At 43.3% G+C, this 24,068-nt stretch overlaps 1 protein-coding gene across 5 annotated transcripts in view; it reads right to left on the bottom strand.

The window, feature by feature from the left end:
* Positions 1-24,068, bottom strand: part of RALGAPB (Ral GTPase activating protein non-catalytic beta subunit) — a 64,156-nt gene that overhangs the window by 25,716 nt on the left and 14,372 nt on the right. Inside the window, exons 2-15 of one of the 5 annotated variants that reach the window (XM_029965298.1) lie at positions 21,696-21,821; positions 21,374-21,505; positions 20,062-20,240; positions 17,694-17,842; positions 17,383-17,599; positions 12,469-12,504; positions 10,572-10,773; positions 9,029-9,196; positions 8,148-8,262; positions 7,756-7,903; positions 5,006-5,070; positions 4,691-4,823; positions 2,606-2,739; positions 53-235 (exon numbers count right to left, since the gene is read on the bottom strand). In XM_029965298.1, the coding sequence (XP_029821158.1) occupies positions 53-235; positions 2,606-2,739; positions 4,691-4,823; positions 5,006-5,070; positions 7,756-7,903; positions 8,148-8,262; positions 9,029-9,196; positions 10,572-10,773; positions 12,469-12,504; positions 17,383-17,599; positions 17,694-17,842; positions 20,062-20,240; positions 21,374-21,426 (1,782 nt within the window). In that variant the 5' untranslated portion in view covers positions 21,427-21,505; positions 21,696-21,821. The remainder of the gene's footprint in view (positions 1-52; positions 236-2,605; positions 2,740-4,690; positions 4,824-5,005; positions 5,071-7,755; positions 7,904-8,147; positions 8,263-9,028; positions 9,197-10,571; positions 10,774-12,468; positions 12,505-17,382; positions 17,600-17,693; positions 17,843-20,061; positions 20,241-21,373; positions 21,506-21,695; positions 21,822-24,068) is intronic. The other 4 variants (XM_029965294.1, XM_029965295.1, XM_029965296.1 and 1 more) reach the window with 4 other exon arrangements.

The raw sequence follows: 24,068 nt of genomic DNA, 5'->3' as shown, positions 1-24,068 counted from the left end.
ACGAAAGGATCACAACTGCAGTGCTCAAAATCTGTGCAGCAGAGACTCTGACCTTCTCATCCAGCATGTCGGGGTGCTCCGTGAGCCACACGCAGAGGCACTGGAACGCTGCCACGATCATGGAGTGCAGGTCCCGGGAGTGCAGCGGGGCCGGGCGGCTGCACTGGTACACGATGTAGCTGCACACGGAGCTGATCGCCCGCTTCCGATCACAGGGGTCCACCACCACCTTCACCTGGCCAAGCAAGGAGGACAGCGTGAGAATTCCTCCACAGAAATCTTCCAGAGAAGAAGGAAGTGCATTTGGAAATGCAGTTTTAAGAAACGGGAATAAGCAGTTGAGGTCTTTTATGATTACAGCTTAAAATTGTGGGTAAAATTATTTAAGTGGAAAGAAATGCTGCACTGAGGTGCCACCACACTGCATGGTTTGGTTTTCAAGAGCAAGAGTGGTACCAACATGGTTTGATAAGAAATCAAATGCAAGCTGAATTTGCAGTATTGGAAATTTACTTTCAGCAAATGCCACTTCTTCAGCTCTGGCAACCCATTCGGTATCTCTAAGAACCCACTCAAGTCTCTCTTGAGTGGGAGTCTCCCTTCCCAAAGGGCTTCATTCTGCTCAGATAACTTTCCCCTAGACATACTCTCAGCAGAGTAACTTTCACCAGTAGAAAAAGGGACAGGAAAGCCACTCTCAGAGAAGCAGGCTGACAAAAAACCCATAACCCATTCCCCAAAACTCACTGCCAACACCCCTCTGCTTCTCTCCCAGCTCAGGGCTGCAGGGAGGAAGGCTCCAGACCAGACGGTCAGGAAACAGCCAGGCACAGTCATGAGGGTGTGCATTATACAGCTAAAGAACTGTGACTCAGCACAGGAACAGCTGGATTTTTCCTACTCTGTAGCATCTGACTATGCCTTGTAGAGCTTTACTCATTCAGGTGCACTTTTATCCAGGCAGGAAGGTGGATGGGCTTGCTGGTGACAGCACTGGAGCCAGGCAGACGTACTCCACAAATGGGAGTGACAATTCAGAGCCCTGGGATTAAGGCAGTGTGTCCTTCAGAAGCCCAAGATCTATGGCAGTGTCCTCAAGATGAGCTTATGAAAGGCAGGTTCATGAACCTTGCAGGAAGCAGCATTTTTGACTTTCCCAAGTCCCACTGATAACCCGGTGCTCAAGAGATATAAGCCAGGGCAGCCCCTCCCTGAGAAGGGCTTTGGGACTTGTCACCTCCAAAGGCACAAACAGAACAGGTTCCTTGCTGCAGTTCTGCACGAAGAGTGATTTCTTTCTACCCACTTTGTTATGAAGGGGAAAAAGATCCCAGGGAAGAATTATTTCATTTGCATCAGAATTATTAAATATAATATTTAATATTAACCGGGGAGGCATTTGAAAAGATAATGTATTTCCACATTCCCATACCATTGCGAGAAGGAAAAAAAAAAAGAAAGAAAACTTGGCTAAACCACCAAGAAACCCCTGGTTCTGTATGACACTCTTTAAGACCCCATAATATACATTAATTCATCGCAAACACTTTCAAATACATTCTTCAGCTCATGCTGCTGCAATAATAAATAAGCACTCAGTCCAACACAGCGCAGTGCTGACTTCACACTATAAAAACTGCCTGAGACACATATTTCAAGGAGATCTGTTGAGTTCCTGTGGAAATATGACAGGAAAAGCTGAATTGTCATGCCAGGTTATCATGGCTGCTGTAAGTACACTAGACTTTTGCTTAACAAAGGTCATGAAGTCCAGCTTGGGGACAAGAGCCCTCAGGCAGAAAAGGGCATTTTGCTTCTCAACAGTTCTCCTCCTGTCCCCACCTAGTAGCTTTAGTTGTTATTTGTGTTGAATTAAGCAATTGTGTGCAGAAAAAGCTCTGAAGAAGGTGGCACCTCCATATTAGAAATATGACATCTTTCTTCAAGCTCTAAAAACTATTTCCAAAATGAGGAGGAAAGGGAAAAGCAGGTACAATACAAAAAGGGCAGTAAAGTTGCTTAATTCCCTGGCATATTTGCCATCTGCCAACTAACATCACCAAAACCTCCTTTCCCAGTGGGGTTACAGAGGGAACGGACATACCACACCCCCATCCAAGCAAAGCTACATCAAATGGCTTACAGGAAGGTTGAAAACTGATGGCCCAGGCCCCTGCACTGACACTGCCAATGTAGTGGCAAGTTCTTCCTCAACTATGCAACCTAATATGGCAGATTGCGTAGAATAAAAAAGCAAAACAAAAACCAAAGCCAGACACAAGTGGGAATCCATGAGAAGGGTTAGGAGCCAGCCAGCCAGCTCAACAAAACCTGCCAGAATCATGCAGCAGAGCAGTGTGTCTGAACAGGCCACCCTGAGCAGCAGTTTCAGCCAAGAGGCACCCCCAGGGCACGTGCCCTTTGAGCCACAGTGCATTTAAACTGGGAGAAAATGACCTACAATGCTGCTTTTTCTGGTGCCCAAACAGAACATTGGCTGACAAACTCAGACACAGAAATCTGTTTGATGCCATGACTTTCACCCAAACAGGACTAAAACTACCCTGTGAGAAGGGGCCAGAGCACACCAAACTGCACCTCTCACCTTTGCCAGTCCAGAGAGCAGCTCCAGGGCAGCCAGAGAGATACTCATGTCCTGCCTCCACTGGGAGTTGAGCCTTTGGGTTACCAGGTGGATGCTGCGTATCAGCAGTCCAGCAGCTGTATCTGTATGAAGAGCTAGGATATAACCCCAAAACCACACCACAGGGAGGGATTAGTGACAATAAGCAAAGCACAGGCACAAGGCAAAGCAGCCACAATACAGACATAAAATAAATCATACCCAACCCAGAATCTCAAAATTTGGTGATTTTTGCATAGGCTAACTCCCTCCTGTACACTCCAGGCATTATACAAACCCATTCAGACTAGCTAGCTCCATCTAATTTTTTCCTTAAGGCATTTTGGATAATCCCAATGCTCTGCTGCACTTCAGCAGCAGAACACTCAGCTTCAGGTTTTGCTGTTGTACTTAAATTGCTGTCATGTCTTGTAGTCTCAGAAAAATTTAGGCATTGGTAATGTATATTAAACATTAGTAATTGTATTGACGAACTAATAGAGCACATGTAATTTTAGATATCTGTGTCAGAAGTTAACCATTCCTTCCTTACCTAGTGTTAATCAAAAGCTGCACTAGGTTCAAGAGATGTGGATAATGAAAGAATCAGTGCTGGAGAAAGACAATTTTTTGTAACCTTTCACTCCCTTGAACCTTTAGCTCAAAATTAAAAATAGAAAATGTTTTAAGTATCAGTTGTTCTCACTTCAAAATATTAGAAACATAAATACTACATGTATTTGTTAAAACCAAAGTATGTAAATTAATGTCAGAAACAAAAAATTGCTCAATGACTAGTTATAAAGAGACATGAGAACTATGACAGCTAAGGTACATCCTTCCCAAAACTTAAATTAGCATATTAACCACTCCAGAGCTATGTCCAGTGTTACACCAGCAGCAGATTCAAGAGTCTGCTATGGCTAAACAGTTACAATAGACCATTTTGTCTTCAGTTTTCTCTTGTTTGAAGCATCCAGTGGAAACACAAATTCTTTTCATAAATTCCTCACAACCTTACCTTCTGTGCACCGGAAATTTAAAAAATCCAATAAAAGGCATATGCTACAAAATATATTTCAAGTTATGTCATGGTTTGAAGACTCATCAAGTCAAATATTTAGAAGATTTTTTTTAATCTCACAAATGAATATTTTTACAAGCACTTGTCAGTGAAAACACCCACTAAACAATTCAAATGGTGTGCTGAAAATTAGCAATTTGATAATTTCCAACAAACAAATCCTGTAGGGAAAGCACCAACATGTTTATATGAATTCCCAGAATATACTGAAGCCTTTCCTGCTAATCTCCCTTCTCTTGGTGTTTAGAAAACTAGATAAAAAAACCCACCACCAAACATTTTTGGTTGGTGAGGACAGAGTTGTCAACAGAGGCTACAGTATAATAAAAAGGTGACTTGTTCTCACTTTTACTTGGCTGACATCAGTTAAACTGATGAAGACAAAAGTGCAAACGAAATTGCAGGATCTTGACATTCAGCCAGCTTACCACACACACAGAGTTAGAACAACATAGATTTTTCTACAAAGAATCAAAAATGTACAGTACAAGACATAGCAAACTGAAGTTAATTACTAAATTCTCTTGTTATAACAAATGAGACATCACAAGCATTCTGCTTACTTGCTTTACAAAAACCAGAGTCCTTTAAATGTGGTTTAAGAAAAGGTGCTGCAGAGGTCAGGTGAGCATTTGGAACGACACCAAAATGAATGAAGAGATTAATTCACACTTGGTGTACATTTATCCCATTATTGTTGACAAAAACTAAGAGTCTTGAAAACATAAGTTAAAATAAAGCAGTTTGCAAACACGTTTTCCATAAGCTTTTACATTCTTATTTTGAAAATGTTAAGAGTCCTTTAGTAGGATTAAAACAACCACCGGAAGGGCACGAGAGCACAAATCGGCAACATGCAGATGGACTGTCCACCTGGGTTCACACCCGGGTACATTAATGGATTAGCCAGAACTGGAACAGAAAAACCCAGGCAGCATCATCCTGGCATACAGTGACAGGGTTTCCCAAAGAGCTGTCCTTACCATAGTCCCTCAGCAGGGCCTGTGCTGGCCGCTCGCTGTCGGGCGTCGTGGGCTCTGTGCTGCCGCCGCTCGCGGTGCTGATGCCGCTGTTGGTGCGACTGTGGCTTTTGAACAGGTTGTTTTCACCACCGTTCTGCAAAGGGAAAGGCAGTTTACAGGAGCCTTTTCTGATTAGAGTTCCTTATGCCAGTGGGTGCTCTTAGATATAAAAGATGATCAAACCTCAAGATGCTACCTGAGCTGCTTTCAGTAGCAGGTAAAGTGAGGAATGCATTCTTTCTGAAGAGGTAACTTAATAAACAAAGAAAAACTCACCGTTTCCATCTGACAGCCAATGGCTTCTAACAGTGCTGAATCCTGAACAATATTTAACATTGCACCTGCAGAACCAGATATCAGAAGGTAACTACAGACTGCAGCAGAACATTCACTGCTAAAATTTACAAAGAAGCACAGAAGGTCTAGCATACAAGATAGCCACCCTGTTTTATAAAATCTCTTATTAAAACACAGGATTTGATTCAGGCTTAGCCATTTGAAGCAGATGGAAGCTGCTTTCAGCTATTTTAAAACTGCTTTGAACACAGTCTAGAAAAGACTGAGAGGGGATCTCATCAATACATACATATATCTTAAGATATAAAAATAAATATGTCAAGAGGATGGTGCCAGACTCTGTTCAGTGGCAGGACAAGGAATAACGGCTATAAAGTAAACCACAGGAAGTTCCAGCTCAACATGAGGAAGAACTTTCCATAGAGGGTGGCAGAGCCCTGGAACAGGTGCCAAGGGAGAACACAGAGTCTCCCTCTTTAGGGACATTCAAAACCCACCTGGATGTGTTCCTGTGTAACCTGCTCTAGGTGACCCTGCCTTGGTGGGAGGGTTGCACTGGATGATCTTCAAAGGTCCCTTGGACCCCAAGTATTCTGTGATAGGTCTGTCAAATTCCTCAGTTTGGAAGGATTCTGGCTTCACAGAAGGGCTGGAATGGTTCCTTGTCTCCCATCAGATTGTGCTCATTTAAAAACTCCAGTGAAATTTAAGGATATGTATCAGAAGGCCAGTTCATAATCTGAGATGGTATACACTGAAATTCCCTCTACCTGGAAGTCTTCCCCAGCCTCTCACTTTCCATGCTATGTTTTCCAACACTGACCAAAATACTGTGTTCAAAAAGCTGAAGCTCTTAAGTGCAGGGGTCACCAACCCCACTGCATCTAAACGAGCAAGGAGGGAGTTTTCTCTTCAACCTTGGGAAAGATATAAGTGTAACACATTTAAATTAAAACTGCTGATCTGTTTTAGGTAAAATAGGGTGAACAGCCTGTATCTGTTTGGCAGCATCACCTCCAGATGATGAGGATAGAAGGAGTAAGGACATGGACCTGAAACAGGCTGACACTGACACATCTGGTAGCACCAGCTTTAGTTTTCTGCCTTTCTTCCCTGTCTCACCCAGCAATGAACATTTAGGAAGACACCACTTGCTCTACGAAGGGAAATGCCAGGACAAGGGGCAATGGCTTCCCACTGCCAGAGGGCAGAGTTAGATGTGAGAGTGGGGAGGCCCTGGCACAGGTTGCCCAGAGAAGCTGTGGCTGCCCTATCCATGGAAGTGTCCAAGGCCAGGTTGGACGGGGCTTGGAGCAACCTGGGCTAGTGGAAGGTGTCCCTGCCCATGGCAGGGGGTGGAACAAGATGGTCTTTAAGGTCCTTTCCAGCCCAAACCATTCTGTGATTCTATGAAATGCACCACTTGCAGTCAAACATTTAGTGATAGCTGGAAACAGTGTTTTTGTTGAGAAGCTGGTGAACATGTGAGAATTTCTGGCTAAAATGGAGGTTCATGAATCCCCTCCAGCTAAAGCCAGCAGGAAATAACTTCATATATGGAAACAGGAGTTTCAGAAGAGGAATACAGGGGAGATGAACTGTGATGGACTAGCACGGGAATAATAATAGCAAAAATCCCATTCAAGGCAGAGCACCTACCCAGCTGGCTGCAAACCAACTAGTTGTGAGGGGCACAGGACTGCATGGCTGGGTCTAACAGAGCATCGCCCTGTGGTGCCAGACGTGGCCCTGGAGGTGGGGCAACCCTCCGAGCACCGATGCTCTGAGGGGCTCACAAACCAGGAGTATCCTCACTCCTTCACCAGCACTGGCTGCAAACCATTCCTTCAAATTACTCCACTCTAGTCTTCTGCTAGAAAAGAAACTGTTTCAACTCCTGTAAGGTAACCTTCCAAAAGTCTTTGCAGACTGTGTTTCTTTCCTTTCCCTTAATTGCTCACCTCATTTCCTTGCCCTCCCCTGTTAACCAGCTAGAGTCTCTGCCTCCCAGAACAAGGCACACTGTTGCCTTTTTATACAGACAATAGGGAAGTCGTAAGGACATCATGTTAAAAGAGAAAACTGGGGGAGAATAATAGGCGAGTACCTTTTTACTTGTCTGAAAATGTTTGATAGATTATGCACTATCCACGTTTTTATCTTCTACTTCCTTTCTGAGTATTCAGAATAATGTTAATCCACTCTTTACCTCAAAGAACAGTTTGTTGCCAAACTGTGCACAGTGCATCTCCAGATTCTATTCAAAACTTTGGCTTTTGCCTGAGGATTTACACACTGCTAAACAAATGTCATCTGTATTTTGCCAGAGTTGGACTATCAGTCTCTGGTACTTCAATTTGTTTCTAGGCTTAACTATGCCAAAAACTAAGGTTTTCCTTGTAATCCATTAGTTGCAAATCCTTCCCAAAATTAAAATGACAATTTTTCCTATTTCCATTCCTAGTTATGACTGACTTTTTATGCTAGGATGTGTTTTACTTTCCCCTCTACTTTTCAAGTACTACTCCACATCTGTAAAAAGAAAGAGATTAACATGAGGCTTTTTAAGACATTTTCATAGTATGAGGGAGATTACAATATGACAACCTGCCAGGAATTTAAACCTTCTTCTTGCAAAGCAATACATTACTAATAACCCATGTTATCCCAGGACAGACTAAGACAGACACTTCTACAACGCAGTCAATAAATAAAAAAGTTGAAATAACCTAGTATCATTTGAGTGTTGTTGGGATCTGTTTCTGTTTGCAAAGCTCCTATAAGTATATTCACAAGCCTCAGCTTCAAGGACAGGAATGTTACTGGTTTATCATACGTTGAGCTGTCATCATTGCTGAATTTCCCTTCCAGGACAACCTGAAGGAAAAACACACTTATTTCAGTATCAATTAAAGATCACATCAGCGGGGTATTGTTTCAGAAGTCAACATCCACAGCAGCCATTGCTACTGACAACCTGTAATATGGTCTTACTGTTCCCTCGGTCGCTGTGTTTCAGTGCCAAAGAGAACACCCAATACAACCCACAAACCATCAAATCCCACTCCAAAACAACAGGGAAAATAAAACGGAAATGCAAATAAAGTGATAAGTTTACTACCTCGGACTTTATTGTTCCAAAATGATGAGGAAGAGGCAACAGAGACAGCAAGATGTTAATGGAAGCTCTTCTTAGCTCTGTGGGGTTTACATAGATTTTAAACTTTGAGAGTTCTCTGCAAATCAAAGCATCACACAGTTAATCAACTTTTCACAGGAATCTGGAGCCAAATTTAATTAAGTTAAAATTAAATATACAGCCACCCAATGGTCTTAAGTAATTTGCAGTATGCAATGTAGTTGTTTCTTTCTAAGACCTATCCAAAAGAAGCATTGGCTCAGATTTAAGCCCAGCAGATAAATAATATTTTATGCATAACTTCAAAACAAAATGCAGTACCAAGACATAACACATGCATTGAAAAAGGCATTCAGAGAGTACTACTAAGTGCTTTACTTAGCAAAACATCCAGAAATCTATAAAGCTCTGACAAGTGAGGTTATATCTTCTGGTTTAAGAACCTACTCCAATTTCATCAGCTTAAATTATCAATTTTTCCATTTAATGTTGTGTACAATTACTCACTTATTGAATTCACTGTAGCAACAGCCACTAATGAATATCTTGTGAAAGTTTAAAATCAGTAGGCTTTCAACATAATTGAGCTAAATCACTCCTTTTCCCTATTCTTAAAGGTACTGCTTTCCATCCATGAATATGCAGCTACCAACTCACATATTACATTTAAAGAAAGCATTATTATTGCTTTAAAGAAAACTGCCTCAAATAAAATTGAAAATTTGAGCTTACACAGTGCTGCTATTATCACCATCAAATACACAGGCACTGTGAGCCCCACGTGGCAGAATTCCTACTCAGGAACGACAGAAGACAAACACCTCCCAACATCTGATGATGTTTATATGGAAACAGCAATTTACCTGTCAGGTAAAATAGTTTCAAGAGCCGAAATGAAGTAGGGAACCACGACATCGATTCCTTTCAGGTCACAGCAGAACAGAGGAGGGGAGTTTAGAATAACACTGGCAAGAACGGGGTGGCAAACGAAATCTGCTATCTGCAAACCCTGAATTAAAAGCATGTAAAATCTGACAAAGAAAGATAAAATTAAATTATTTGCATATAAAAACCATCAGAATCCCACATGAACAAGAATGTGCAGCCACTATTTGATCTTGTCTACATAAAATATAGTAAGTTTCAGAACCAGAGTTAAGAAATACTGATATGAGCATCCCCCCACATTACTTTGGCATGGGCAAACACACCTGACCAGCTTAACAAGACCTTCCCAGATCACAGGTATTTCATGTGAAAAGCCAGGCAGCACAGTTTTACTGAAATCACTAACTTGTTGCAACACCCAGCCTGGGAGCTGTGCTAATACACCCAGCTGATTACTAACAGTGCTGGATCACCTGCTCCCTGCTACTCCCTCCCCATGTAAGGGTGGGAGTGGAACCTTGATTTTAACATGAGAAAAATACTGAGAAATCTCAGGGGAAGTGGTGGACAGGACAAGGGACAGGATGCCAGGACAGCAATCTGGAAAATGAGACCAAACATAACCAACATAACCGGTTCAAATGAAAAAGCAGGAGCAGGGACTCTCTGCCCACCATTCCAAGGCAGCTTCTTTTGCAGCTTCTGGCTACAGAATACTTATACCTCCTTAGTTTTTTCAGAAGGCTTTCAGACCCAGAGGAGTCCCACTGACCAGGCAAGAGAAACATGAACTATCTATAAGCAAAATACTACAACGTTCAAGATATAAAATTGTTCAGTATTCTGGGAAGTTTTGATGCCATCTGGGAAAAACATACACAAACAGTTTGAGAGAATCATGATTTAAAATTGACTCTCTGCCTTAGCCTTTGCTATTTTAGTTACTAAGAATTTGGGAAGAAGGTATACTATGATAGGCAAGACTGCCTTATTTTATTAGAAACAAAACTGAACACAGAGGCAGTTCAAACACAACTGTTTCAAATAATTCCCACATTTCAATATTCAAAGGGTGATAAATAAGCAACCACAAAAAACCAAACCCAGTGTTGTGGTATTTGACAACACAAGACCCTCTGTGGTCTAATAAAGTGTACAAAGTCTCATGTCTGCACGCTTTTTCCATCTGAACAATATTCAGTGACAGATTAAACAAAAATAAAAATACAAGAGGCAAGAAAGTGCCAAAGAAAATGTTCCTTCCAGCTGGAGGCACACTTTAAGAGACTCCCCTTCAACTGGAACTTGAAGAAAACCCAATGAAAATCAGCATCATGAGAATGCAAGAGGAGACCAGCACTGGGGTTAGCCAGGGTTAGCACCTCCAGCCTCTGAAGGCCAACCTGGTGGTTTTGAACTGGCACCACGGGATTTGGACAGCAGCAGAATGCTGTTTACTGGGAATTAATCTGCACCACGAAGTCACACCAATAAAGCAACTGGAAGGTAGGTTAGTACCGGGATAGGTAAGCTGGTAATATTTCCTCCCCAGTCTTCTTGCTACAAAATATCCTACACAGTGTCCCGCACGCCTCTGCCCTTCCTGCTTCATAGTTGTCTGGGAATTCACTCGCATCAAACATGGGGTTGGAAGCCATAGTGTCTGTGGACATTTGGGATCCTTTCCGGCGGAACTCCACACTAGCTTGGGTCGCTATAGCTGGGAAGAGAAAAAACAGCATTTCACTGTGTGTGCCAATGTACAGAACAGGCTCATGGGATCCGGGACACAAAGATCACGTCCAATTTAGTAGTTAACATGAAGCTGTTAGTTCACTGTATTTGAGCCAGCGCCTCTGTTCAGGAAGCATTTTTGGGTGTAACTAACTTTTTTGCTCTGTAAGGATGACAACAACTGACCTTCATATGCTGGAGACTGCCCCTTCCTTTCTGCTGGGAAGAGTAAGATTATATCCAGTATTAGCTTCCTACCCTCTCTGGAGGACAAGGATCTCCCTCACCTAGTTCTCGTCCCCACAACAATAAAGTGCCACCTTGCCTTCCTGCCTTAAAAAAAATCCCCAAAATTTAGATGGTGCCATTACTATGACCTCCAAGGAAGTGCTTAATTTCCAGCTGGCCAACTCATCTCATGCTGCTCTGAACATCAACCCAAAAATTCTAAGGACCCATAAGAGAAAAGGAAGGTCGTAGAACCCACTCTCCTAATTCGGTGTCCCCCTCCTCACATGACCACTGAAAGTGCCAAGTAAGTATGAGGTTACAAGAGCCCCCAGACAGCAGCTACAGGGGCTGGCCCACTCCTGCCCCTGTCCCACAGCAGCCCCTCGGGAGCCCCTGTGACCTAACAGGGACACGGCTCTGCCAGCTCTGTGCTCACTCCCGCAGGCCAGTTCTGCCAATCCACCCCAAACCAGGTCTTCCTACAGAGATTTCTGGTCCCCCTTTCATACAGTGTCATGTGGATACAAGACCACTCGCTCTGCAGGCTCCATCCTTTCTTCCAGGATGGCAGCCAAAACAAAACATATATTGCACTCAATGGGATTTTTTTTTTAATTTTTTTTGTCTTTTCCTTGGACGACTTCACTCTAGGGTTACTAATGTCAGAAAGAGTGCCTTCTTATTTTTAGCTAAGACTCTACGGATTTCCAAAATTTCTATAACTACAAAAGCAAAGAGCAGACAATGTGTGCTCCTGACAGAATCACACCAATGTATTTCCACTGGCATAAGAGAACTTCCTCTGTCTCAACTCTGGGACACTGGGGGAACAGCAGGTTCATGGTCAGCCTTGCAAACAAAGGCGTGTTAACACTTTGGCAGTTGGAATACCTGATAATTTACAGATAGTGGGGTTTTTGTTTTATTTTTTAAAGGAAATGTCTTAATGACAAGTGTCTACTCTGAATTTTTGTCCTCAAATTCGGCATTTAACCTATGGTTACCTTGCAAATTTTCATGACGTAAGTAGCAAATAATCACAAATCTTTATGCATCTTCCCATGAGCCATTTTTTTGTCCTAAATAAGCTATCCAGCAATATACTGTAGTTGGAAAAAAACACTACATGCACAATGCATACAAATCAAACACTAGGTCTGTAAAATAAGCTTTAAGTAAAAAAAACATGGTTAGTGCAAAGTCCTGAAATTCATGACATGATCACAGACTAAAGTACAGAAAAGATGGGACTGATTCAGGCAGATTAATTTGCTTTTGCCAACAATCCTCCCCATTGAAAAACACACACAAAAAAAAATTACTTGTCTTTTTCAAGTAAAAGTGCAAAAGCTACAAGAGACGATGAGCATGAATTTACAAATAAAATATGGGATTATGGAAAAAGAAAAGCATGACAGCAATTAAGGAAAAGCTACTGGTTCCTACTTACAAGATTTATAAGAAAGAAGAATTTGGATAAAAGATGCTGCAAGATAATAGAAATAAAATGGAAACAAATCAAAGGACAGCAGTAGTTATAAAATACTTTTAAGATGGTGAAATTGTAATATAAGTTAAGAAGCTTTTAGCTTTTTTAAAAAATAGATTAAAAGCTTTATGATACAGCAAGCTCGTTAAACACATAGGAAATTGGCATTCAGGTCCAAAATTATGGTTTTGAAAGTACCATGCAAAACAATGAACAAAAAGTTACAAAATACTACTAAGATTTAGAGCTGTTCATATCTATGTACATCCATTCTTTAAAAGGCTGTATTAACCCTTCCCAGCTCACAGACCTGTCCCCGTGTCACACGGCACATGGAGCATACACAAGGCTATCCTAGGGCTCCTGTGACTTGGGGTATGTCTTGCAGGGGGACAGTACTTACCTGCAGTCTCCTCACAGCAGTACTGCTGCTTCCAAACCACGAGATCGTGACAGTGTTACAGCTCCCACTGCCCTAAGCCAAGCCGCTAACAACCAAAATGCCCAAGCATGCCTCTCCTGACCCCCAGCTCCACCAACAACCTTCCAAAGCAGAAACAAAAGGTAGAACGCTCCCAGAAACACCAACATCTTAATCAATGTCCAGAGAAAGAAGAGAGGAAGGACTCCAGCTGCCAGGTACCAGGCACCACCCGGTAAGAGTGGTCAGACCAACTGGCAGGGTCAGACCAACACCCACCACCAAGACCCTCAGTAGCACTCAAGATGTCTCCAGTCAGGGCTGCTTGGAGTTTGCTCCTGGAACCCCAGAAACATTCTCTGGGACATTAATGACAGGAGAGCCAGAGGAGATGAGGGTACACCCCAAGACTCCCCCACTGCCAACAGCACTTGGGTGACACCAGCAACCCAGCAAGGTGTCTCCTTCAGCTGCCATAAACCACAGAGCTGTCAGGCTGTGACCAACCACTGTAGGGACAAGGACCAAGAACGAGCCCATCAGACTGAAAGATTCAGTTGCTGAAATGCTGGCACAAGGTACTCGTGAGTGTGTCCCAATTCTCAAAGGCTGAGGACAGTAACAGCACACACCGTATGGCCAAGATGGTCTGAAACACATCCTGCCACTGGAGCTGCACTTGGCGCAGGTACACACACGCCAGAGATCATTCTCAGGGTCAACCTCATACAAGCTCCCTAGCAAATTTCTTATGAAGGTGTTTTCTATCACAGGGATCATTCAACCCACAGTATCAGCTACATAAATCCCATCTTATTCTAAAGACTATGCAATCAGGATTCAGCTGCTTTCAAACCACCTACACATTTTTCAACAGGTCATTTTTACTCTCTCACAACAACACAGTGATGTTTATCAGCTGCCCACCATAAAGCCATAAAGGCCTGGGTGCAGAAACCAAAACCTGATAAGGTCAGACAAGGCCCAAAAGCATCACGCCAATGATGGCAAAATCATCACCCTGCTTCAGAATCCAAACAATGACACAGGACTACCTTGAAGGATCTTGAAAGAGCAAACAGGACAACTGCTTTCCAGGTGATAACCTCCACAAGCACTCAGCCATATACAGATGACCTCCAGCTAATCTTGTGAGAGAGAACAATTCTCTCTTCCCGAAGAGAGACAGACTAAACCACAAATGTGGAACGCTTATGTCTCTCCTGAATCAAGTCAGGGTTGCTACAAGAAGTTCACTATGAACATGACAGAAAATTGAACAAGAGTGGGGCAGCAGTTAACCTGACAGAACCAGGAAAGTTGAGACTGGAGGGGCCTCTGGAGATTATATAGTCAGCCCTCCTCAGCAAAGCAAGGCCAAGTAGAGCAAGTTCAGTCACCCTTCCACCCATTCAGATAGTTTTCCTTCTCAAGACCTACAAAAAGCTGGACATTTTTCTACCGATCATTTTTTGTGACTTCCTTTCTAGAGGTTAAAGAGTTCCAGAGGTAAGACATGAGGCCCTGGGACAAAAAAAAAAAGCCAGGGTGGAGGAGTACTCACTCACATGAGCCTTGATCAACTGCTCTTTACTACCCAAAGCTCATCAAAAAGATGTGCGCTGCAAGATGGGAGAAGGATGATGTGCTTGGTCATGTGAGTCATCAAGGTTTGTTTAAAAGTACCAAACCAAATTCTGAACTAGAGCTTGAGACCACAGGGTTACCTGCCAGGCACTGCACTGAGCTCATGGCAATCAGGTCATAGGGATCCTCACTGAGAATGTGCAGGGCGACAGAAGAGGAGCAAGAAACACTAGAAAATTCAGCATTCCCAAGAGGTGTCCCAGGGCACTGGGTCTCTGCAGGACCAAGGAGCAAGCTGTAACACAACAGTTCACCTCCTTTTGAAAAGTGGTTCTCAGTCCTCCAGACAGCAGTGAAACACAGAAGCCACATCAGAGAGCCAACAGAGAAGGAATTCTTAACTGCATGGCATTGAAACAAAGAGAACATTAGCAGGGTTTTTTAAAGCTGCTGAGATCTTATACAGCTGCAGTTCCAGAACTAAAAGAAAAATAATGCTTGTGGGCCAGTGGGAGACAACACTACACGACAAAGCTGATTGTAAGTGCAGACATTTCCCAAGCATAAAATATTTGAAGCACTCAAAAATAATAGTGCTTCCTGAAGCTAATGCCAAGATTATCAACAGCAGTGTCAAATACAGTAAGAATATTCCAGCTAGTGGCTAAAGCATCATGGCTACAAAGGGGAACAGATGGACCATGACATACAGGAATAGCCCAACTACAGCCATAAAGCATCAGATTTATGTTTGACCTCTTTCCTAAGGGTAGGGACTGTGGCACCTAAATGTCCCTTCCCTGTCCCCCTCCTCCTTCAAGCCACATTTACACTGGGCAGCATGAGCAAAGGCAGGTGGATGGGCACAATGTGCAGATTTGATCACTTCTGTAATGGGGGGTCCCAGTACAGAACCCTCCTGGCCCATCTCATCATCCAGCACAGCATCTCCTGCCTTACGCTCTTCGAGGAGGAAAACACTTCACTTGGATGTATCAGGATTCACAGAGCAGACTTCCAGAACAGAAACTTCTCAATTTGGATTTAAACCTCATTAAAAAGACACCGATGCTTCAAGTCAGCAGAAACTGCAGGGGCCTGGCCTTTTATATGTCTTGGTGCATTTTCCCATCTCAAGCAAAGGCTGAGCAAAAGGATAAACTAGGCAATCAGAGTTTGGAGCCTCCCTACAGAGTGTCAGCAGTATGGGTCCATCTTCAGCCAGTATGGGTTCTCCCTCCTTCAGCCAGCCCACTACAGCACTGCTGCGACCAGTGACCAGTACCTTCCACAGCAGTAACAACACCCTGGAAAGGCAGCAGGCACTTGACTAATTTCTGTAAGTTAATTCTGTCTTCCAAATCACTAGAAAAGCCAGGACATGACACAGTTTCGTGGGACTCCACTGCTAATACACAGCAGATCACATGACATGCAAAGACTGGTCTCACTATGGACAGCTCAGAAGAGCACAGAGAAGGAACAGAATCGATTCCAAACAGCTGTCTCTAGTTTCCAGAAAGCCACTAAATCCCTCTAAGGCTGGCAACATGACAATTTTCTGACTGCTGTTAGGTGACTTAAGACACTGCAATATAAATAGAAGACCCTGGAACCCCTTCAAGGAAGTCAATCCTTTTGATTTTGGATGTCTCTGTACTTCTGCCAGCATCACAACACCTCTGTTTACAGCTGGCATTGTTGCATAAGCAGCACCTCAGCTGACATCCTTCCGAGTTTAAGTACTTCATTAAAACTGCTCAAGAAACAGGTTGTGTCAAAACTGAAATGATCCCATCAGTCTGAAAAGAACTAAATGCAGAAATACACTAAATGCATATGCAAGTGAACACACCCTCAAAGATGCTTTACTCCTTCCTAAGTTCAGCTATTTCCCTAGTCAGGTGTCCCAAGCCTTCTACAGAGACTCCAACCTCCTGTCACAGAAATCCACAACGAAGACTTTCAAAAACTATGTGCTACATACCTAAAAATACTTTTAGAAGATTCCGAATCCTAAACCTCCACACAGGGATTTGACACAACAAACAAGAAAGATCACCAGTTTAACTGGTGCTGTCAAGTCCCACTATACATTCAACCTGCTACAACAAACCTCTATCCCCTATTTTTCTTAGGCCAGTGAGCTCCTGATAGATTGATCAATAGATCTCTTGGAAGAGTTTAGCAGACATTCAAAATACCAAGGAACAGGGAAAATGCAAGGAGAAAGATTATTCTTTTCTGAATATTATCACTAAAAGATGAGAGCTAAAAAGTCTCTCTGAGCAGAGCAATAATTCTGCTGTGATATCTCAAAACATCTGTTCTCACAGGAGACAAAATAAGTTTAGCAGTTAAGGGCTGAAGACAATCAAGGTATCAAGTCATTTGGGGAAATACACAGCAATCATCACTGAAAGGCAGCAAATTCACTTGCTATTTTAAGGATTCCTGTTTTCACAACGCTCTCCAAAACCAAGAAGTAGCACTTTGTGCAGTAACTGGAGGGATGTTTGACAATTTTTTAAACACGAAAGAGTCACTACAGAAACTTGCTATTACTTGTAGGTACTCAAGATTTCAAATTAAGCAGTGGAATCCTACCACATGATCTCCTTCACTTAATAACATTTTCCCCACTACCATAATTAGGAGTGCCATGCTTGTTAGAGCAAGAGAGTATTTAATAGTAAAAAGTAACCTGCTCAGCTAATAGCAGGTGCTGGCTCAGCCAGGAGGCGTTAACCACAACAGAGCACTTCAGATTTTACTTTTTTTTTTATTATGCATGTGTTAATCTTGCAGGTAGGAAATGTCAATAAAACAAGGAAAAAAGTGTACATATATTTTTCAGTAATATTTACCAGTCATGCTGCTGTCTCTGTTTATTCCATTATGAAGTTTACAGTGAACAAACGCTGCATCAAATAACCACGATCCAAAGAGGTTCAAGATGCTGTTAACCTTTGGCCTGCGAGGAGCTGGTAGTGGCCGTGGCTCAGAGCTTGTCTGGTTTGGGCTGGAGAGCGGAGAAGTAGAGGAGGGTTGGTGCTGCACTTTTGAAGTATGTGCAGTAGTTACCTATTTGAACAGAAGAACAGATCAGCTCCTAGAAGCAAGGAAATTCCTTCCTCTAACTGAGGAAGCTATCCAAGGGGTCAGCAGGAGCTCTTACAGTGCTGGTTTTCATGGTGGCTTTGTTCACAGTCACGGCGCGGTGCCGGCGGTTGTGCGGCGGGGTGGTGTTGGTGGCGGTGTTCTGGGGCATGCTCAGCCTGTTCACGGGCGTGGGCGGCGCGCTGTCCGACCGCGGCCGGGAAATGCCTGGGGGGCCACAAACACAGCAGCCTGTCAGCAACAGCCCACGGGCTCACACCCCACACGCACAGCTCGGGCAACAGCCACGCCTGGCCCTGCCCCCAGAACGGCAGCAGTAAGAAAAACACCTCTCTCTTTTTACTGTTAGCAGAAATAAAAGCACAAGCAAATGAAAACAGTGATTACATCAGATAAGCAAGACACCAAAGGACCCCACGCTTAAGGCTGTGGGAAATGACACATGGGAGGAACCAGTCTAGAAGCAGGGACAGGAGCAAGGTTCACCTGCCAAAGCCAATTTCACAGCTCTCTCCTGCCAGAGTTCAGATGCATCTCACCTTTGCCTTTCTTTCCCAATCATACCTCCCCACCCTTTCTAAGACATCTCTGAGATGTCTGGCCCTTAAAGCCACCTTAGCTCACTAAATTAAGATGAAACCCATCCACCACACAGCTTTCTGCTGGGTTTCAGCTGAATCAGCTGCTGAACAGTTAAATGCTAAGTCAGTACACGAGAGAGGGTAAGAAAGCCAAGCAAGCTGTAATATTTCTGGCAGCAGCCAGACGTTAGACCAGTTTTTACCCAGCTTCAGGGAAATACTCATGGTGTACAGAGTTATTCCTCCCAGTCAGAATCAGAACTCAACTTCTGCAAAACTTGAAGTGACAAACACCACTTCTGCCCATTTTAATGAGTACCAACACTCTCACACCCTGTCTGAAGAATGAAGTAGGGAAGAGCAGTGTAGGTACATACCAGGGAGAGCAAGATAAAAACCACGTGCTTTAGCACCTGTGACAGAAGGCAATGAACTCTCTCATCAGCCTTTGCTGAAGGGGTTTCTGCAGCTTCAAAGTCTGCCTGAGCACAACTTCCCATCCAAACCTACAGCCTGAATTTAATTTCACTGAGAGCTCTCCTGTGCCTGAATGCATGGTAGCCTCCAGTCTCCGTACTCCACGTGGGCTATTCCCTGGGATGCTATTCCCCTGGATGCTTCACCTTCCTACATGGCATATTCTTAAGTCTGAAGTGTCCAACTCGCAAAACCATAGAATGGTTAGGATTGGAAGGGACCTTAGAGCCCATCAAGTCCAACCCCCTGCCATGGACAGTTTCCACTATCCCAGGTTGCTCCAAGCTCTGTCCAACCTGGCCCTGGACACTTCCATAGATAGGGCAGCCACAGCTTCTCTAGGCAACCTGTGCCAGGGCCTCACCACCCTCAGAGCCAAGAATTGCTTCCCAATATCCCATTTAACCCTGCCCTCTGTCTGTGGGAAGCCATTTCCCCTTGTCCTGTCACTCCAGGCCCTTGTCCAAAGTCCCTCTCCAGCTCTCTCAGAGCCCCTTTAGGCTGGAAGCACCTCTAAGGTCTCCCTGGAGCCTTCTCTTCTCCAGGCTGACAGTCTCATTCCACAGCCAGGGTGTTTTCTAAAACCATTTATGCATCTGCTCAAGTCTCCTGCAGTCTCACAGCAGCTCATGCTTCTGGCAGATGACATTTGCACACATTTAAGCAAAAGAGCAGTTGGAGAGAGGTAGCTCTTCAGAGTTTACAATGGCATCTTTCCACAAAGAACTTCCAATAAGCATACTAAGAATAACGCTTTGAATGTCAGGTATTCCATACTGTTACTTAAAACTGACCAGTCAGTGCTCATATCTGCTTTACCTTTCAGTCCAATTTGAGATTCTCATGTACCAGCAGACACAAAGAAACACAACTTTTCTACTCAGCAGTACTAGTCACCCACTAATTGTAAATTAAGTGAAACTCTCACAAAGACCTGAAGATGACAGTCCAAATTCAACACTTTACTAAAACAGGCACTGCACACAGCAGTTGCCAAAAGAAACTGCAGAAATACAGTGGTGAGCACTCACAGCATGCTAAAGCATAGCACTTGCACTAGTGATTAGGAAAAAAAGAGAAAAGAAGCCTTGTTTGGGAAAGAGATCCCTGTTTTATTTTAGACTTCCAATTTACTTGTTTTGCATCTGAAACTAAGGCCATCTCCAACTTCATGCATTCAAATACTACTATTGTGCATACAGATTTCTTTTTAAAAGTGATCTGAGGTCCCTTCCCTATCAATTCCAGAATATAATTGCAAATGATAAATTGTTATTGGTGTATTTATGGAGAACACAGATTTAAGGAGAATAAAATAAGGATTAAGTTAATATTCATAGCTATCCATGGGTAAGACAAAAGCATTACCTAGGAATGCATCCACTAAACAGCTGATCCCACGCATGGCACGAAAGAATATTTGAGGCAGATGTTTAAGGCAGGGGTACTGATTCAGTTCTTGAGTCATCCCACTCACATTCAGAAACTGCTCCTGAAATTTGGGGGTAGAGCTAATAATGGCTGGGTTACTCAAATCCACAGGATTACTGCACACAAAGAGAGAAAAATATATGTTAGTCAGTTTAAGAACAGTTGTTAAGATTTTAAAAATACTTGAAGATGTAATAGTTTAAGGCATTTAAATAACACCATAAACCAGTATCCAGTATCAATACATTTTAGCAGTTACTCCATCACTTCCTGGGTTGGCATACTTAGTTGTCTTCATCTCAAACACTACCCAAACACACTGGATACTTTTATTAAAATGAAACAAACCAGAGCATACACCTGATAGACTAATCCCACTATTGCAGTAATATTAATTACTTATGAGGTTTTTTGAACCCAGTTAAGAGTTCCTTACATTTTTAAATCTATTCTGGAAAGGTAAGCAGTGAATTAAATATTGCCAAACAGTGACAAGAAGGAGAGTGGGTTGTAAAAATTTTTCCTGACTGACACAAATCCTGAAACAGCAATTCCAAATTTGAAGAGTATAGTACTTGTGACATTAGTACCACAAATGAAAAAAAAAAAGAGGTTTTATAGTTAGTTAAGAAGTAGATTTTAAACAGTCTAACATTTATCTAGCCTTAACTATTAAATAATGTTTTATATGAAAAGTTTAATATGCCAGTGTTTGAAAGTATTAATGTAATGTCATTCCCAAGAATCTTTAAAACAAAATAAAATGGTTGGTTCAGTCGTACATTTAAGAAAGAGTAACATGTTAAGATTAACTGTGTAGATTTCTTCAGAAAAACTAAAGAGAAACACCCATATTAAAAATAATCTTTTGTAGGTTAAGTTTAACACCCTGGAGAGTAAACAGAAGTTGTATACATCTCTCAGAGCTATTGTTCTGCTTTTCCTGTTTGCTATCTCAGAGAAACAAAATTCTATTGAACTCATTTTTCAGCTCCTCCAAAATGCCAAATAGCTAAAAGAGCTTTTAATTAACTGAACCAGTTTACATTCTGAAAGAGTCATGAGTTCAAAGTTGAACAACCCACTCAGGGCCTCACCCTGAGCTGCTGAAAGGCACTGGCACAAGTCTCTCATTTTATTCTATTTAGGTGGTTAATCTTGGTAATCTCCAGAGAAATGTTTCATTTGTCATTCAAATGTATAAAGCTGATGCAAGAACAAGAACAATGGATGGCTGTAATTACACTACCTCAGCATATGTAAAAAGCGAAACCAAGTTTGTGCAACGCACTCATTATCCATTTCCAGAGGAATCAGACCAGCGTCTTCATCAGGGATTTTGAACGGAGGAAATGAAGGTCCGTACGTAAAACGCAGCAACCTAGAAAGCAAGTCAGACAGACCTGTCCTTCAGTTCACACTCCTCAAAAACTTAACAGTGCATTTGAACCCCACAGGTACCAGCAGCCCACAGGTGAGCCCACAGGCAACAGCACAATATCCCAAGTTTTCCTAGAGATCCCCATTTCATACAGTCATTCAGCCCTCTTACAGCTTTGAATGGTGCATACCTTGGAGCCTGCCTAAAGCTCCAGCCAAATCCAAGAGCTGTCAAGGCACAACAGCCCTCGGCAGCTCTCCCATTGCTTGGCCAAAGGGGTCACCAACTACCAGCCACATGCATAGCTGACAGAATGCTACATAAAAAAAGAAGAGTGGAAAAAGTTAAAAATAAATAAATAAATATTAAAAAAGGAAGGAATTTAAGCCCTTATCCTCACAGCTCTTTAGCACAAGTGTTCAATGACACCAGTAAGTCATATTAGGTTACGGGTCTAAATTCCAGCCCGTCTGATGACCTACACTGCACACCAGCACACTGAACAGCACCCAGTGTGGTCCTACAAGCAGCACAGGGCTTGCAACCCACAGATCAGGGAGTTCTTCAAAACACATGCACCACGACTGCCAGGGGCTGGGACCTACAGACCAGACAAGAGCAAACCCACAGAGAGTTCACAGCGATGCAGAGCCATGAGGACACTGCTTGGGTAAATGGAGATCTTTCTCTAGAAGCGCTGCAACTACCTGAACAGTCACCAATGACCTTCCCTCAGCTCCTGCTGTCTAATCTGACCCCTGCTTCAAACCAACTTCACCAAATTACAGTTCCCTGATCAACATAATCCTGATGTTCTCTAAAGGGATAGGGGAGACTTGCCTTGAACCTTCTGAATATCCCAGCATTCCTAGAAATCAGTTTGTGTCCTTCCCTAAGCTAACTTGCTTGTAAGGGTCAAGAAATGTCCCATTCATCACATTGGTCACTTATAAAGCCATAAAGTTTTCACAGAGATAAAGTCATTACAAGCAGGAGAAGAGGAGGACAGAAGTAGTCTATGGTTGACCCCTAAACCAAGAGTCTAATGGGCTGAATTCCCATCTGCCACTTCTCCCAGAACTGGGCACTACAGTAACCTGCAGCCAATTAACTCAAGTGTCTGAAATCACAGCCTATAACAGTGCCTAGCCTGGAAAGAGAAGCAGAAGAGCTTTAGGACACAAGGCCTTCTCCAGGTCCAACCCCGATGCTGGGTTACCCAACCATTCGGCGCAGGGGGCTCGGGTGCAGCCGCAGTGCCAGCTGCAGACTCAGCTCTGCCTGAAGGGAGCCTGAGGCAAGAGGAACTGCCACCCCTGGGCATAACAGAGGGCAGGGGCACCCGCAGCCCAGCCGGGTGCCTGGGCACTCAGGGACACAGCACGAGCTGAGGACTGAGGAGGAAGAGCTGAGACTTGCACACACTTGGACTGGGAGGGGAGAAAAGCCCAGGGGTCTTTTGTTGGGCGTCCCTCCTTGGAGGTACCAGCTCCAGCTGCTCCCGCGTTACTGCGCCGTGAATAAATCGCTTTGTGGAACGAGACACCTGAGACTCTCCATGGGAGCCCTGGTGTGACTGTGAGTGGGGTGTGTGGGAGCCGAGCGGGACCTGCCAGGCACGGGAGCCGCCGCTGCAAAGGGGCTTCAGTGCTGCGGGTAAATCCCTGGTGGTGGGAGTGCGACTGCCAGGGAGTCCCGGGAATGGTCACACCGGGAAGTTTCCTCAACACCAGAAATACACACATCTGTACCAGGCAGTAGCTGCTCTCCTGCACTGTGTCCATCTATATTTAGTGCCCAGAGGCTTCATCCTATGGTAGGTTTTTGCTGAGGAATTACTTGGCTCTGAAAAACCCAAAAGAGCCTGGCCCGATCCCATGCACCATCATGCCCCGCCCCACTGTCTGGCAGCACACTGCACTGCTTAGTTCTCCTTATGAGCTTGCAAGAAATCAGTTTTTCATAGAGTATGACCAAATCTTGACTGAAATATGGGCCATTTTCAAGAATGACTGAAAACAGAAATAAAGTGTAAACCACACATTCAAGTCAGTTAAAATATAATTAAAGCAACCTAGATGGGGTACAAGTAGTATCAATTGGCATGGCAACACAACTAAGATTCCAGTTTCATCCTGCTATGAAAGCATAGCCAGGGACACAAATTAACACTGTATATGTGTACAGATGTCCAAATATAATTTTCCATATGGTTTTAAGTTGAAACATTTACTCTCAGCTTATTGCTAATTCAGAGAACTGTTTACTAAAACACTTTAACTCTTTGAAGCTGGAACTTCATTGAAGTATTAAAAATGCAGCTTAAAATACCACTGAACTTTTAAGAGTCAGCCTCAGAGGAGCTCAACTTTCCATGTATCAGGTGTAAACCAACATCAGTGAACACAGACTAAAACATTGGAGAAACCCTGCAGATTACTGTGCACCAACAGAACTAAGACTGTTACTCAACAGTAGGAAATAAAGTGTAGGCATAGTGCATGGTGCAGAACACCAACACATGTTTTGAGACAGGGCTGTTCTTTTCAGATCAGTGAATCAT

This window comes from Manacus vitellinus, unplaced genomic scaffold (assembly GCF_001715985.3).
Source record: "Manacus vitellinus isolate BGI_N305 unplaced genomic scaffold, ASM171598v3 scaffold_97_pilon, whole genome shotgun sequence".
NCBI classification, from domain to species: domain Eukaryota; kingdom Metazoa; phylum Chordata; class Aves; order Passeriformes; family Pipridae; genus Manacus; species Manacus vitellinus.
Note: the sequence above shows the minus strand (reverse complement) of the source record. Positions and strands in the feature narration are given on the sequence as shown.